Source organism: Colias philodice, chromosome 11 (assembly GCF_061535455.1).
Source record: "Colias philodice isolate Cphi_HAF_F1 chromosome 11, ilColPhil1 Martin Lab GWU primary, whole genome shotgun sequence".
Classification (NCBI taxonomy): domain Eukaryota; kingdom Metazoa; phylum Arthropoda; class Insecta; order Lepidoptera; family Pieridae; genus Colias; species Colias philodice.
Window position 1 is genome coordinate 5734381 of NC_143096.1, and position 16659 is coordinate 5751039.

Below are 16659 nucleotides of genomic sequence, written 5' to 3' on the forward strand. Positions count from 1 at the left end.
GCCGCCATTGAAGATTCGTTTCTTTATTGAACTGACTAATACCTGCGATCGCGCTCGTGAGGTTTTGGTGTGACACAAGTTTCTGAACATGTCACCCGACTAAATCGATTTTAAAAACGTTATCACGTCAAAATCAGTTACGCTATCATAACTTGGTCGAAAATATACATATTATATCTGAGATTAATTTTTGAGAAAAAAAAATTGAAATTACCTAAAAAAAACATTCCCAATTTCCACCTCTAACATCCCAAATTACTATGAAATATACAAAAAAAAGAAGTTAAGTGTTTTTCAATTTCTGTATCTGGCAACACCATACCAAAACCCTTGTTTACCAAAAAATGTTTGTTTTTGTTCCGGGATTTCTGTCTACTGACTAGACAAATTAATAAAATGTTTAAAAATAGTTAATACAATACAATTCACTTTTTCATGTGTTGTACAATGACTTTATCCGAGTACAGTAAATTAAAACAACAAGTTGTATACAATGTGGGAACCTGCGAGAAACACGATCGAATACTCAACCAGATAAAAAACCTTTACAAAGACGATATCGATTCTAGTAGAAGGTTTGAACAAATAAACACAATTGGGCAATTACTCCGAATTTTAGAAATAAGAGAAGTTTTATCAGAAGATAATATTTCACCATTAAAAGAAATAGCTTGGTTGATACAAAGCAATGATTTGCTTAAAAGTATTAGTGAATATGAATTATCACATGTTCCTAGAACGTATATGAATTATTATGGTGAGTTTGTTCATATTATTTACTACTGTTTTCTAATTTTCTATAAATATGTGTATAGATTTATAATTTTAATAATATTCACTCTTTATAGGTAGTTACTTCCTTATTCTTAGTCAAAAATATTACTAAGACAACATAAACACAATATTAAAACAAACATTTTCCTATTCTCTATGTAGAACAAAGAAAAGAAAATAATTTTGTCCATAAATTTCAGTAGGTACCTACTGATTTTATCTAATATATTATGATTTATTTATTAAACAGAAGTAGTTTATTACATAATAATATCTAAACTTCTTTCTGTTTTTCAGCAACTACTAACCACAATGTATCAAAATCAGAATCCATAGACAGTATACCAAAAGGTCATCCATACGGAAACATAAGTGCAAGGAAAAAAGCAAGAATAAATGAAACAATAATTGAAGAAATCGGAACATACTGGAGAGATCTTGCCAGAAACTTGAAAATACAAGAAAAAAGAATAGATGAAATTGATACTCGAAATAATACATTGGCTGAAAAAGCCATAGAATTACTTAAAATATATGAACATAAGGCAGATCCACAAAGGGGATTTTATGCGCTCTGTGATGCTTTGGAAAAAGCAAGGAGAAAGGACTTGAGTAAAACATTACAGGAAATAATGGTTATGAACATTTAAGTAATTTATTGAGACAATAATAACATGTTACAATAAAAAATATTTATTGTGCTTAAACATAAAAAATGTATAATAAAAACTTAATCATAAACAGGAATGTTGGAATGGAACATTTTCATAATATATTCTTTATTTACTAATAACAGCTTTTTCTTTTTTAAAAACAACAGCAATACAACATGATATAAATGGAATGTAAAATATTCCAAACAAATGCCTCATTTGATTGCACAAATTCTTTATAGAAGTGATAATTATATAATCAGTATCACACTCAAATATTCGAGGAATTCCATGAATCTTAAAATTTCTTAATCATTAGTGAAATAACAAGAGCAAAAAAAACTCTAGCACCTTGTTCTATATATAACAATAGCCAAGCCTCTTCAAGTTTTCTTTTCAATAAAACTGGAATAAAAATTAACATCCAGTAAAAACATTACCAGCCGTACAAATAAAAACTTGCTTATTCAAACCTTATGCAATGCATAGATATGATAAGAATAAATAAAGAATAAGGATGTCATAATTTCTTACAAATAAATTTGGAATAACGTCGATGTATCTATGCTCACGCTATGCAATAGGCGCGAAGCGGCAACGTCGCAATTCATTCACAAAATTATGAAAAACATTGAAATTGTCTACGGTTAAGCCTTGGTGCTGTCATTTTGCTGACGCTCGTTTGACTTCGTCGAATTTGTTGTGAAGTTTCATCATACGATGTTCTGTTTATTTATTTTTTAAATATTTATTGGAAATAATTTAAATATATCATTAAATATGCAAGCAAATGATAGATAACGCTATCCAATATCTGGAGAACAGAAGATAAACCCACTTTGAGATAGAGAGTTGCCAAATAACTGGTACTCAAAACATACAACTCCAGGCTTAGAAGATTTATATTTTCAACGAAAGTGTATATTATTGTGATAAGTTTAGAAATAAGTTTTATGTATGTATGGTTTGGCGCATGTTGTAAATAAATAAATCATTATAAATATCAAAAGGGTTTTTCATAATTTCGTATATGTCGGCGCAACGACGATAAACGACTACCCTCAAACTACTAAATAATTATAACTAGCTAAAGTTTACTTTGATCTTTTTAAATAAGTGGTTGATTCATTAATCAACCACTAATGAAATAATTAAATTAACGAAATAATTAATCTTTGTTAAAAATGATAAAAATTCATTGTAAAAATTCGAGTGGCAACACTCAAACTAATTCTTGTGAGTCATGGTTTGCTTTAAATGCGATCGCCCGACGGCACAGAGCACATTCACTCGCCGGCCGTCGGAGCGATCGGAGCTCTCTCTATAATTTCGACGTGGATTAAAAAGGCAGTAAAAAATACCTACAGGCGTTCTACTTCGAGAGCGCCTGCTCTGATGATGGTGACGTCAGAATTGCTGACGTCACTCTTTTTAAAAATAGCCTTTGGCCCCCTTCTTCCGTCATATATTTTGACATTTCATACAAAATTTTCCATTTCAATAGGTACGTAATGAAATTATTAATTTGCTCAACTTTTCCTACTTCTCGTATTACTCTCATTGCTATTATCTCAAATTTAGATTGAAAATTGCTTCTAAAACTTGTAAAACACAGCACAATGTACTAAAAGATATGTTATAACTCGGTTATGTCAGACTTATACTAGGGTGGTAGCCGTAATAAGGACGGAATAGCATTAGTATGAATACTTATTACGAAGTTATACTAGGTTACATTTATTTCGTGTTTATTTGTATGATTTTTCCTTATTCTTAGTTTATTCTTTGCATAAAATGTTATAACTCGTTTATTTGTACGGCTGTACATGATTTAACTTTGAATACATGCTTTATATTCAATCAAATAGCTATTTCTATGCTAATCACATAAAACTTATAAGTAATATATAAAACAACAGTTCATAAAAAACATATAAAAGTGGCATTAAAAAGTATGCTATTTATACTTCTGAAGTCTAGTTTTGTGTAGCGGCCCAAGTGTATGCGTTTTGGAAGAGACGTAGCCATGGTGAAGCGTTGTTAGCCGGGTTTGAGGTGTTGGCACCTCTTGCTTGTGGCGCTGGGCATTGCCAACGTAATACACAGCGTTCGGGATGAGGCATCATCGCCACGTGGCGACCATCGGGCGATTTCACTCCGGCTATTCCGACTAGAAAAAAAAAAATTAAATTGTATGTGTGACAGGATTTTAAACTATTGCATAGCTTCTATTGCGGGCCTTGAGCGCAGGGACCGAATCCAGAAGTTCCGTAACGAAAATAACCTCACGCTCCCCACTCCGACGGGCACGGAGGTGGGGCTTGAAGGCATAGCATGCAATAAGCTTTACCGCGGCAATCCCCGAGTGCCACACGTCTTTTTTTTTTTGTAAATTTTAAATTAAAAATCCTTTCACTGTAAGAATGTTACATTACATTATATAGTTTTGTACAAATTTCTATATAGAACTAGCGGTCCGCCCCGGCTTCGCCCGTGGTACATGTTTACGTTTTCTCTACATAAAAACCATTCTCGTACTTCAAGGAATATAATAAAAAAAGAATTATCGAAATCGGTTCAGCCGTTCTCGAGTTATGCGCTTACCAACACATTTTGCGATTCATTTTTATATATAAGAAGATAATAGTATTACTTAAATTCAATTTAAGTAGAAAGAGAGAGATAAGATATTTTTACTATATAATTGAAGATAATATTTGCTTTTGCACTACTAAAACATATCGCTACATTAACTTTTAATTAGCATTTATAACATACTTGGACTGCCATTAGGATTCATTGGGTAGACTTCCGTAGGTGTTCCTTCATCATCCACATATTGCATAGCGACTTGTCTATTCTTATGCAATTGGTCCAACACAGAGTTAGATAGTGTAAATCTCCCTTCACCATGCGCTACCCATACGCCAAGCACACTGCCGCCCATTCCTTTGAACCAAACATCTTGCTTGGTGTCCTCGGTAATTTTCACTGCACTCCAGCGGCATTCGAATCTATGGAAGATTATTTCATTAAACAATTTTAGATATTAATATTTCATTTTCACCAAAGATTGTTATAGTTAATATAGGAGAAATAAGGAAATCAGCATACAAATAAAAACAGAGCAGAACTGCTTGTTCAGCCAGAAATTAGTTCTGCACAGCATAAATTGTAACAGAATTGACTTGAAGATGTATTTCTAATTCTATTACATTACATATTTAAATTTTACTTCATAATTAAAAATAAAACTTAATACACCTTAAAATTATTTGTGTTATATCACAGATAATATAATACTAAGTAATATCATCAATCATAAAAGACATGAAATTTAAAATCGCAAATTACCTCTCAGATAAATTATGGTCAAGGAATATTTGCGTCTTTCGCACGGCCGTGTTGTTTTGTTCCGGATCGATCCAACCCAAGAGAGCCATCAATTGGCATCCATTGCAGACTCCCAGCGAAAACGTATCCTTTCTGTTCTTGAAGTGCGAGAACTGATTGTATAGCGCTTCAGAGAAAAGGATACCGGCGGCCCAGCCTTTGGCGGAACCCAGTGTATCTGTGCAGAAAAATAATGTAAGATATTTTTAAGCTATTGCATAGCTTCTATCGCGGGCTTTGAGCGCGGGGACCGAATCCAGAAATTCCGTAACGAAAACACCTCACGCTCCCCACTCCGACGGGCACGGAGGTGTGGTTTGAGGGCATGCTATGCAATAGCTTTACCGCAGCAGTCCCTGAGTGCCACACGTCTTTTTTTTCTTAAGCAATTAACTACTTAGAACAGAAATAGTAAATTTGTTGTGTATGTCATAAAGAGTTAAATTTAATTATGGACAGTTTATACCTACGAATAACAATTGAAACAGAGGATAGTTCGCAGTCTTATCAAAAACATTAAAATACGTAAAAATTTAATTAAAAATAAACATGGAATTTTGTCTTTTCTTAGGTAAAAATCATGTTAATTTTGATGGATTAAATAAACTAATAGTATTTACTAACCAGCATAACTAAATCCACCCGGGAACACCAATCCTTGGAATGCATCAAGTGTAATCTTCTTCGATTGCAAATCGCTCATAGTAACATCGAAAACTTCAAAGTTCGCCATCATGAGAGACGCAATCATTTCACGGTCACCGTTTGTACCTATACAAATACAATGAAATTTATTTTAAGTTCGGATTAGGCAAGCATTTGAACATCGCTTCGCCTGATGCAAGAAATATAGAAATAACTTTTTATTATATTTACAAAAATAACAAAACTAGTCAAGTATGACTCGGATACAGTTGGAGACTAAAGAAAAATAAATCTACATAGATCATGTATTCATGTAATAGAAGTTTAGTACTACATATATGTATTCAGCGTATACCGCTACTGTTTATAGCAACACTGATTTTCAGTAAATATGTTAGAAATACATCTCAAGATATGATATTTTTAGAGATGATAAATATTAAATATTACCTTCTTCACGGAGAACTGCAACTTTCACAGACTTAGTTTTGACAATCGCCGCCGAGGGGTCGAAGGAGACACTGTATGTTACGCCCTTACGTTTTTCCAAACCTAGAATATCGAAACAATTACAAACTATAATTTTTGTCAAATATTTCAAGTGTGTTTAGTAGTTAGCATAAATATTAAAGCTACTAGTAAAATATCTATGTATTCACATAGATATTACATTATTCACCATTAAAATTTTAAAATACGTTAATACATTTAAATACGTTATTTCATGCGACAGTTGATGTAAAATAGTATAACTTACCATCCCATTCTTGTTTTATACATTCAGAGTTAGCTTGCAAGCATTCCAGCTGGTAACTGGTCTCTTCCCACATTCTAAACACATTGATGAGTTTTGAATCCAGAACTTTTTGCCCATTCACTTTAACAATCACCTACAAAAAGTATAACATTATGTATTAAGGATAACAAATAATTAAATATAAAACTGGTTAATAAGTTGAACTGCTGACTTATTATCTACTAAAATCAATCAATGTGATTTTTGAAATCACTTCTTGTACTACAGTGACCAAAATTATGCAAATAGTATTTCAGGCAATACACAAAGTTTTACTACATTAGATATATTTGATCCAATATTAACTTACCTCAGATTGCATGCCATATTTCCCAGCTTTACCGATCGCTTTAGCACTAACACCACTCTTGTTATACTCTTTCAAAACATATTGAACATCATTCTGGTCAACTTCAAGTACAATACCAAGTTCTTCATTAAACAGTGCGTTAATAAGTGGCACTTTAGAATCCACTTGTAAGTCTAATTCCAAACCACGCATACCACCGATACCCATCTCCAAAACTGTTGTTATAAAACCTCCTTCGCTAATGTCGTGACCGGATAGAAGTTTCTTTTCTAAAAAAAATAAGATTTTACCAATCAATTAACTATTTTAATCAAGGAAATACTTTTCCTTCTTGTCACAATTTTTCGCAAAATACATTAAAATCATCACTTTAAACAATGCATGTTATACTATACCTTTGAGAAGTTTCTGTGTTACTTTGAACAATGTTTTCAATACTTTAGGATTGTCCAAGTCTGGTGGATTGTCTCCCAGTTGCTTATAGCATTGTGCCAAAGCTGAACCGCCAATTCTAAAAGCAAACAACATATTATTATGTAATTGCTTTTAAATATTTATCAATAATTATAATAAATAATGATTAACGACTATTTATTTTTGAACCCAGCAAAACTCATACCTTTATTGATAAATAATAATAATTTAAAACTGTATACTATTAAAAATTTAAGTCTGTATTTATTATTACTATTTATTTTATCAAATAATAATCACCTATACTGTCCTGCAGAAGCGGGAACGTGAACCAATACTGAACCTTCCTTAATAAGAGCAGGTTCTATCTTCACTGTGATATCGGGGCAAGGAGCATATGTGGATATTACCAATGTTCCCGGTGATTGGACTGAAAATACAAAGTATTAGTGATTGACAGATATTTCTAATAATTCGTAATTTGCAAAAAAAATGCCACCAAAATCTTCTTATATATAAAAATGAATCGCAAAATGTGTTGGTAAGCGCATAACTCGAGAACGGCTGAACCGATTTCGATAATTCTTTTTTTATTATATTCCTTGAAGTGCGAGGATGGTTTTTATGTAGAGAAAACGTAAATATGTACCACGGGCGAAGCCGGGGCGGACCGCTAGTCTTCTTATATATAAAAATGAATCGCAAAATGTGTTGGTAAGCGCATAACTCGAGAACGGCTGAACCGATTGCGATAATTCTTTTTTTATTATATTCCTTGAAGTACGAGGATGGTTTTTATGTAGAGAAAACGTAAATATGTACCACGGGCGAAGCCGGGGCGGACCGCTAGTCTTATATATAAAAATGAATCGCAAAATGTGTTGGTAAGCGCATAACTCGAGAACGGCTGAACCGATTTCGATAATTCTTTTTTTATTATATTCTTTGAAGTACGAGGATGGTTTTTATGTAGAGAAAACGTAAATATGTACCACGGGCGAAGCCGGGGCGGACCGCTAGTTTCATATAAAATTCCATCACAGCAAATCATTAGAATAATAGAATAATATGTATATAACATTACCGGTATCACTTTAGTTGAGCGATACAACTATTAAAACGCTCCTATATCAATAATTACCGACCGCCTCCTTAGTACAGTGGTTGACGCGTGAGCGTAACACCGAGGGGTCCTGGGTTCGATTCCCAGTGGAGACGAGAAAAAAAAATGTCTCGGTCTGGCAGGACACAGAAGGCTGATCACCTACTTGTCCCTAAAGAAAATCGATCAGTGAATCAGATGTATAATGCATCTGCCCCTTACCCCACTAGGGGACATGGGACTTCACTTATATCAATAATAATTACTACTGTCACATTAATTTTCTTATTATTGGTATTCCTTTTTATTGGCGTATTGTTTTGTTAAATTTAATCATAAATATTGTAATACAAATAGCTGTAAGGAATCTATGTATGTAAAAAATAAAATAAATAAATAAAATAAATTACCAGTTTTCCCCTCCACACTAGCGCACATAGACAACGAATCCTTCCCCCCATCGACGGCCACTCCTAACTCCGCCATAGCGACAGTGAGCGCCTTACAAGCTATCACTAGAGCTCCACCCTGAGTTCCCGTTTTACCCGGCCACATCCAGTTACCGGAACACTTTACGTCTTCCAAGTCTGATATACCCGCGAATACCTATATAAAAAAACATTAATCCATAATAATATTATAAATGCGAAAGTAACTCTGTCTGTCTGTTACTCAATCACGCCTTAACTACTGAACCAATATGCATGAAATTTGGTATAGAGATATTTTGATACCCGAGAAAGGACATAGGATAGGTTTTATCACGGAAATTCTACGGGAACGGGTTTTTCTTTGAAAACGCGGGCGAAGCCGCGGGCGGAAAGCTAGTGTACTATAAACAGTCGTAATCGTTTCCACCTGTTAAAAGGTAGTAATATTCAAATTCTATAGTACTATAAAAGTAATATATTAAAATATTATAAAACTCTGCCTAACACACCCGTAGGCAGAGTTTTTCTTAATACAATTTTTTAGCGTAACTGAGTCAAATTTATTGAACGTAAATAGTAAAAGAGCGTTTTCGAATTGAACTTTTTCTATACCAATATTATTGAGATGTATAACATTCATTAGATAATAACCAATTACTAAGATGTATTTAATCCTTTTTCAAATAAACATAGAACATTCCATTGCTGTAGCACTTATATTTACCAAATTAGTGAGAGCTTCTCCCAGCGAAAGTCGGGCACCAGCGGCGGGGTCCAACAAGCCCTTTATATTTTGAGTGCCGATAGAAGTTGCTGAGCCAACAAGTTCGTTATACGATAAGGCGATAATCGCATAGTCGGATAGGGGTGTGTGAAGCGGCCCTACACACTGTTGTTGCGCTATTAGACCAGTTACACAACGATCAACCTGAGAAAAAATAAATTCGTCAATAATATAAAAAGAAAATATAAGATATAGGTATGTAAGTGTAATGTGTCTGCATAATTTCATTGGTTTACTTATTTTGAGAAAAATCTTTAGAATTTGCAAATCACAAAATAATAAAACTTTTAATCATCGAAATTTCAGAACCAATAAATAAATGTATTAATATAATAAACTCACCTTGTTTGTCAAATAGCGTTTACTGGCAACATTAACAAGCCTCAACACTCTATTTAGTGCTTTTTCTACTGTGATATCATTTGGCAAGGAAAGAGGCAGTTTTGTTCTCTTCTCAGATTGCAAGTTGAATGTTTTTCTTGGCATGTTCCCTGTTAATAGATTTATTTGTTATAGAAGCCAGGCCACGTATTCATTTTTTTTAGTCATCATAAGAAACAAAGGCAAATATTATAAGTATTGACTATTGATATTGAATATAAAGTTTAAATTTTATTGACTTAATGTGCAACTAAATAAAATTATCAAATAGGTGCATCATTAAATAAATCAATTAAAAAACAAAAAAAATATATTATGCAAAAGTTGCCAATTTCTTATAAGTTATAACCAAATTTAAAAAATACATACCTAAAACGGCTTCCAAGTGCAAATCATACGGCATTTTGGAAGCAATGTCTGGTTTCTGCCTGTCAGATCTCTGTATATACGCGTCATTATAGGAATCTTCTACAAGGCTCATGTAACCGTCACCAGTCACTTCACCAACAAACGACACTGGACATCTCTCACGACGGCATATTTCTAGAAAAAATTCGAAATGTTTTTTTCCATAAAGAAAAGCATTTAATTATTTCTTTATTTAATCGATAATGTAAAGTAATATCAAAGAAAATGGATTTACAAATTGACTTATTCTTACAATAAGTATATAAATAACGAGGAATTGAAATATAATATTTACCTCATTTACTGGTCCTTTCATTCACATCAGTTAGCAATAAAATATAAAATTAATAAAATGTTAATAACTTTCATCAAATCATTTTTTTAATATTATTTAAATCCTTTTATATCATATTATAGATTAAATTCACAAAAAATAACACTTAATAACTAACCTTCAAGTATATTCCTATTTTCCTTCTTACACAGTAAAGCGTCGTTTTCTTGGTACTCAGCACCCCACAGTTCTAGGGTGGTGATAGTGGGATCACCCAATTGGAACTCTTTGGTGAAAACCACAGCACCTTCCGGTTCCACTAACTCTTTCAACACATTACCGTTACCGCCTGCACCTTGATCGTGGATTGCTGGAATATTTAGAAAGGGTAAATATTCTATGTTTCATTGTTTATAAATATAAAAATGAATCGCAAAATGTGTTGGTAACCGCATAACTCGAGAACGGCTGAACCGATTTCGATAATTCTTTTTTTATTATATTCCTTGAAGTACGAGGATGGTTCTTATGTAGAGAAAACGTAAACATGTACCACGGGCGAAGCCGGGGCGGACCGCTAGTTGTTTATAAAAGTTTAGGACAAACTGACGAAAGATTACACGAATTACAAACCCTATATCTCAAAATCATAAATATAAAAGTTAGGTACAACATAATAAAAAATAGGTGTGTCGGAGGGCTCGGTGCGAGAGTCCGACACGTACTTGGCCAGTTTTTATTTTCTATAGTTAAGAGTTGTAGCAATTTAAAGTAGCATTATAAATGTTTTTAATAAGATTGACACTGATACAAACTTAAAATGAAATAAATTGCTTACTAATATCGGTTGACTGTAAAGAGTGTACTGATAAGATAAAATAGTTTTAGAAATAAACTTACATTCAACAGGATTAATGTCAGCTTCAAGACATCCTCTTACAACTCTATTGAGACGATTTCCCATCTCAGCATCACCTTGAAAGAAAATATAATATTATTTTAGGGGGCATTTATGTAATCATAATTAGTAAGTTTTACTCTAAATGAGCATTAACATTGAATAATAAGTAATCACAGAAAAATTAACACCTGATGTAAGAAATATTGGGCTATTATAAATTCCTAATATTAGTATGACCTATGATCTCCCACTTGGTCACACTCAATATTGACTAGATACTAAAAACTTTGTTAACGTGATAACGTTTTTAAAATCGTTTTAGTCGGGTGACATGTTCAGAGACTTATATATAAACGTATAAACGTATAACGAGAGAGAGACGGACCGATCTCCCGTCTCATCTCGAGCGCTGCCACCAATAAGACGTTATCACGTAAACATCTCGATCGTAAACCTACTTTACAAACAACCATTTTTTTTAAATTATTCTATAAATGAATCCATCTGTACCTCTTTGCACAGCACCAAAGTCCAAAGCGTGATCTCTCGAATCACCACCCTGTACAGCCACGGAAGATGCGGCCCCACCTCCCACTCCGATACGATATACTGGACCCCCCACTTTTACTAATAACATGCCTGTACGAAAAAAAATATTTCATTTAGGTACGCGATAATTGCATTTTTGCTACATTTTAATTTGATTATATTTAATCATATGGTAATACTTTGTTATATAAAACTTAAAGATTTCGATAAAAATAATATTCAACAGAAAAATTCGGCCCGTAGCTGTTGAGATACTGAAGTTCGAAAAAACAATCGTACAAACTCTTCAGTTTTATAACATGAGTAAAGAATATTAAAAACTTTTTTTTAGTTCAGGAACAAGCGCTTGAAACTTCTATCGCATTATTTAAATTATTAATAATTATTAATATTTAATTAATTAATTTAAAAGGTGTTTTTAAACAATTTTTAGTGTTATTAAAACAATTTTTTACCTTTCTCCGGCTTATTCTTCTTGATCATATTGTGAGGCATGTAACCAATACCACCACTGAACATTATCGGTTTTATGAACTCTTCGCGAATATTGTCACCATTTTCCAATCCATATGACTGAACAAATCCTACGAAAATAAAAATATATTAAGCATCTGGTAGAAATGATTTAATTAAAAAACTATTAAAATTATGTTTAATTAGATACATTTTGTATTTAATAAAATTTTCGTCATCTATCGTTTCACAAAAGCCAATCTATCTATACTAATGAACCCAATAAAATAACAAATTTAGTTGCTTTTAATTTATTTAATTTAACTGAGTCATCTATACTTTATTGACTTATATGTAAATACCTGATACAAGTGGTTCTCCGAACTTATTTCCATAGTCAGAAGCTCCATTACTCGCCTCGATAATAATTTGCAGAGGGCTAGCAAAGTTGTTTGGATATTTCCAGTCCTTTTCTTCCCAGGGTAAGTCATAGCCTAGTTTCATAAAATTAAAACGTTAAATTATGTAAGTAGTTAGGTACATGAAATTCATCAATGTACTGTGTAGGTAAATATAAATAAATAATAAATAAATAACCTACTGAACATTATATCAAAAACAAGTAATTGACGTAAATTTGACGAAATAATTTGTTGTTATGAATAAGTTGTTTTTATGCAAACATCATGTGATGTCGTCATAATGATAATAATTATAATATTAATAGATAATATCGGTATTTAGATCACAGCGCCATATTGCATCATTGAGATTGGAAAGAGCATTGTTAGGGTTCCGTACCGAAAGGGTAAAACGGAACCATATTACTGAGAATTCGGTTTCTGTCTGTCTGTCCATCCGACTTTCACTAGGCTGCATCTCATGAACCGTCAAAGTTAAACATTTGAAATTTTCAGGGAATAAAAATATATATTTAAGGAAACTCTCATACAATAGACTTATATTATTACATTGATAACAGTGAAATCTATTTTCAATTTCTATATTTCTAAGTGAAAGAAAAACGGATTTGAATGTAATATTTTAATGACAGCTCTCATTGAAGATAGTGTTAGTATATTAAAAGCCTAAAGTTGGAGGAATATAAAATTTTAATAAAAATCTAAGTTGATTCCATAATATGTGCCTGGAAGACATTGCTTCTTAGCGATAAGGCCGCCTATTTTGTAGCGCTCTATATTACTTTGTTTGTATTTTTTGTTTGATTTTGTTTTGTTTGTGTGTGCAATAAAGTGTTTATTATTATTAATAAGTGATTTGCATGTATGTATTTCTCTCCTAATTTCAAAATTTGCACAAATGTTGTACCTATCTCACCTGGAATCAACAAGTTGCCAACACTATATCCAGCAGTACCCGCTACTGTATGCCCTCCACGGCCCACACCTTGTACGTCCCTTATCCTGCCCCCCGTACCCGTCGTCGCCCCACTGAACGGGGCCACCGCAGTGGGCATGTTATGAGTCTCAGCTGTGAATATTATATCTGACTCGGTTTGTTCAGATATCACTTGTGAAGGAACCTTTACGTCACTTGGCCGCAATTTGGTGTGTTTGAAACCTTTTATTGCACTAAAATTAAAAACATATACAAATGAACATGTTCAATAGACTTAAAGCTTTTTTAGCAATAGGATTACAAAATCTATTTTTATGTATAAAATCAAATTGAATTCTATAACAATACAATACTTTAATATTGTTACTCTATTGAACTCTATTAGAAATGTAGTAACTATTTGTCAATTAAAAGTTAGATCATTTTATCTCGAAAGTTTAAAACAAACTAAGTCATAGATCTTAATAATATATCAAAATAAATTTAAATAGTTCACACCATAAAATCCTCCTTTTTTTAATGAAAGTCAAAGATTACATTCAAATAGTTTCGTAAAATTACCTGCTGTTATCCCCAAATTTGATAACATTATTGTCATTTGAAAACTTTTGTGTTGATGCAACCATATCAATTAAAGACTCATTGATTTCTTGGCCATCTAATATCATTTTACCCTAAAAGATAAAGATTTTTTGTTACTATGCAAGTAATAATCATATGGTTCTGCAAAATTATTAATAGTAAGATGTTATCAACAAGCAATAAAAAGGTAGTTAAAAAATAATACAAATTTATCTTATGTAAAACTATTCCATTTACCGTAGTGGGTATTACATCAGTAATTTTGATAAGCAATGGCAGTTTATTGTAAACAAGTTCAAAATTTTGTTACTTATAACAGACAAGTACTATCATAAATTAACAATATAATATAAACTAACATTTATTCCACTTTATATCATTATAAACAATAATCAATTATTACTTTCATTTGTTTAGTCATTTCCTAGTTTCATTAATTTATATATAGTTTAAATTTAACTCATAAATCTTACCTTGAAAAACCAATGTCTTGAATGTTCACTATTGCTCTGGGCAAGGTCAAATAATTCAACACTAGTTGGATCTCTCTTTAGCTTATTAACAAATAAGTCCATATAGAATTGCATGTCCCAACTATCAAACGCCAAACCTACATTAAATTGAGATAAATAGGCAATCATTCAATGTAATAATTTAACATAACAACCTTATATTGTAACCATTAGAAAACTACATTTCAGTTTTCCGTTCAAGGTAGTAGGTATAAACTATAATTACAATATTAGATTTTTAAGGTAATTAATTTACAATGTTTAAGGAAATGCGTAACTATAACCTGTATTGGAAATAATTTCATGTAATATGCATATTTTAATTAGTGCAATTAAATACCTAGTTTTTGGTTCACTTTTTCCATTGCTGGCATTCCTTCTTTTTGGAGAGGCACAACATACCATTGTTCCAAGCCTTTTGGTAAACCTTCATTAAAACTATAACGTGGAAGATTTTCCTTGGTGTAAATACACTGCGTCATCCTATCGTGTAATGGTGCAGCCAACTCCTCAAATAAACTTTTGCTGACAGTTTTAGCATTATTGAAAGTGATGAGATATCTGGTGGACACTTCAAGTCTGATAACATCACGTAGACCAACACTTTCACAAATTTGTACAGAGTTACTTGAGTCAGCTGTTGAGAAATTAAACCTATAACAAACCATGAAGCACATATATTTTACAACAATCTGAAGTTTTACAGAAGTCTTAATAATGCAACTATCAAAACAAGAAACTGTACAGTTTAAAACCATGTTATTAACTTCAGAGTTTTATTAATTGGATGAATGGATTGCATACTATCAAAAGTAGCTGAAAGATTGGGGCCACTGTATGCATTGTACAGCAGTACAACATTTTTAAGTTGAATTACCTACTACTCATACTTGCTTACTTTGTATAACAGTCAATGTGATATTATTGGAAATATAGAAAGGAAAACAATTTTGCACCAAAAACTTAATATTGTGGCATGATACACGCATAATATACGTTCAAGTTGCATTTCGAGTTAGATAGTAATCAAGTAATATATTTACTACAAAAGGTTTAATTAATGGAGTAAAAACTAAAAACTAATTCAAGATAATTCAAATTAAAATATAATAACTTAAAACTGTAAAAAATAAAAATAAAAGTATTACCTTGGTCCTATTTCGATAATAATTTGATTATCATCAATGAACTTATAGACTGATTCGTTCTTTAAAGAATGTGGTTGTAAGGGAGAGCTAAGTAACCATCGCAAAATTTTTATTTGGTTGATATTCAGAAAGTCACATCCTTCTGCAAGTTCCGCATGATAGCAAATTTCAGTGGATAAATTCAAAACATCATTATCTACTTGTCGCAATTTATCCAATATCTCTTTAGTTTTATGCGCACTAAACGCTTCACACGTGAAAAATCGTATAATACACATCTTCTATTTAGCACGACTACTTCCCACTGAGATTCCAAATTTACTAACTCGACTGACGACTTTATCTCAAAGAACTTTATCTTGCTCGAGAGTTCGAGACCATAGACCTCGAGACTCGAGAGTCGAGAGTCCAGTAGATCGTTGAACAGAAATTTTAAATTTGCTCTTCTGACAGTGACAGATAACAGCTGATTATGCAGGCATAAAATCGCTGTCAGTCTGTTCTTGGACAATACGACGCTATTCCAACGGCCGCGGCGTATTGGGCGTAATTACGTTCGCGTTATGATGATAACATTAATGTTAAAGTTTATCATCATTATCTTACTGACGATAAGCCAAATAAGTAACTCATTATAAATGAAATAATAATCACCTTATGTAATTTTAAATAATTTTAACTAAGTAATTATGTACCATACCTTGTCGAGCTTTTACATGCGTGGTAACATATTCGTCAGAAATCCATAAAATCCGTTCAACTGAGATTCAACTGAGTTTAATGTACCATA

The 16659-nt window shown here is 32.3% G+C and overlaps 2 protein-coding genes across 2 annotated transcripts; one reads left to right on the plus strand and one right to left on the minus strand.

Moving 5' to 3' along the window:
- Nucleotides 1-312: 312 nt before the first annotated feature.
- On the plus strand, nucleotides 313-1567 carry Fadd (fas-associated death domain protein). Its single transcript, XM_089700785.1, has 2 exons — nucleotides 313-757; nucleotides 1072-1567. Exons 1-2 carry the CDS (start codon nucleotides 436-438, stop codon nucleotides 1422-1424), a joined length of 675 nt encoding a protein of 224 aa, XP_089556911.1. The 5' UTR covers nucleotides 313-435; the 3' UTR covers nucleotides 1425-1567.
- Pfas (phosphoribosylformylglycinamidine synthase) lies at nucleotides 1564-16208 on the minus strand. The gene is made up of 24 exons (XM_089700779.1): nucleotides 15870-16208; nucleotides 15062-15375; nucleotides 14683-14819; nucleotides 14189-14301; nucleotides 13607-13860; nucleotides 12631-12762; nucleotides 12271-12399; nucleotides 11777-11905; nucleotides 11266-11340; nucleotides 10544-10735; nucleotides 10053-10226; nucleotides 9645-9793; nucleotides 9243-9446; nucleotides 8498-8693; nucleotides 7286-7415; nucleotides 6967-7082; nucleotides 6572-6840; nucleotides 6223-6355; nucleotides 5916-6017; nucleotides 5445-5591; nucleotides 4782-4998; nucleotides 4206-4441; nucleotides 3264-3597; nucleotides 1564-1885 (listed from the first exon to the last, which is right to left on the minus strand). The coding sequence occupies exons 1-23, from the start codon at nucleotides 16145-16147 to the stop codon at nucleotides 3404-3406; spliced, it is 4020 nt and encodes a 1339-aa protein (XP_089556905.1). The 5' UTR covers nucleotides 16148-16208; the 3' UTR covers nucleotides 1564-1885; nucleotides 3264-3403.
- Nucleotides 16209-16659: the final 451 nt, after the last annotated feature.

Coding starts and splice junctions, on each gene's coding strand:
- Fadd (XM_089700785.1), top strand. CDS start 436: ATGTGTTGTACAATGACTTTATCCGAGTACAGTAAATTAAAACAACAA. Junction 758..1,071: donor AACGTATATGAATTATTATG/GTGAGTTTGTTC, acceptor TCTGTTTTTCAG/CAACTACTAACCACAATGTA.
- Pfas (XM_089700779.1), bottom strand. CDS start 16,147: ATGTGTATTATACGATTTTTCACGTGTGAAGCGTTTAGTGCGCATAAA. Junction 14,820..15,061: donor AAAAGTGAACCAAAAACTAG/GTATTTAATTGC, acceptor AATTTAATGTAG/GTTTGGCGTTTGATAGTTGG. Junction 9,447..9,644: donor AACGCTATTTGACAAACAAG/GTGAGTTTATTA, acceptor ATTTTTTCTCAG/GTTGATCGTTGTGTAACTGG.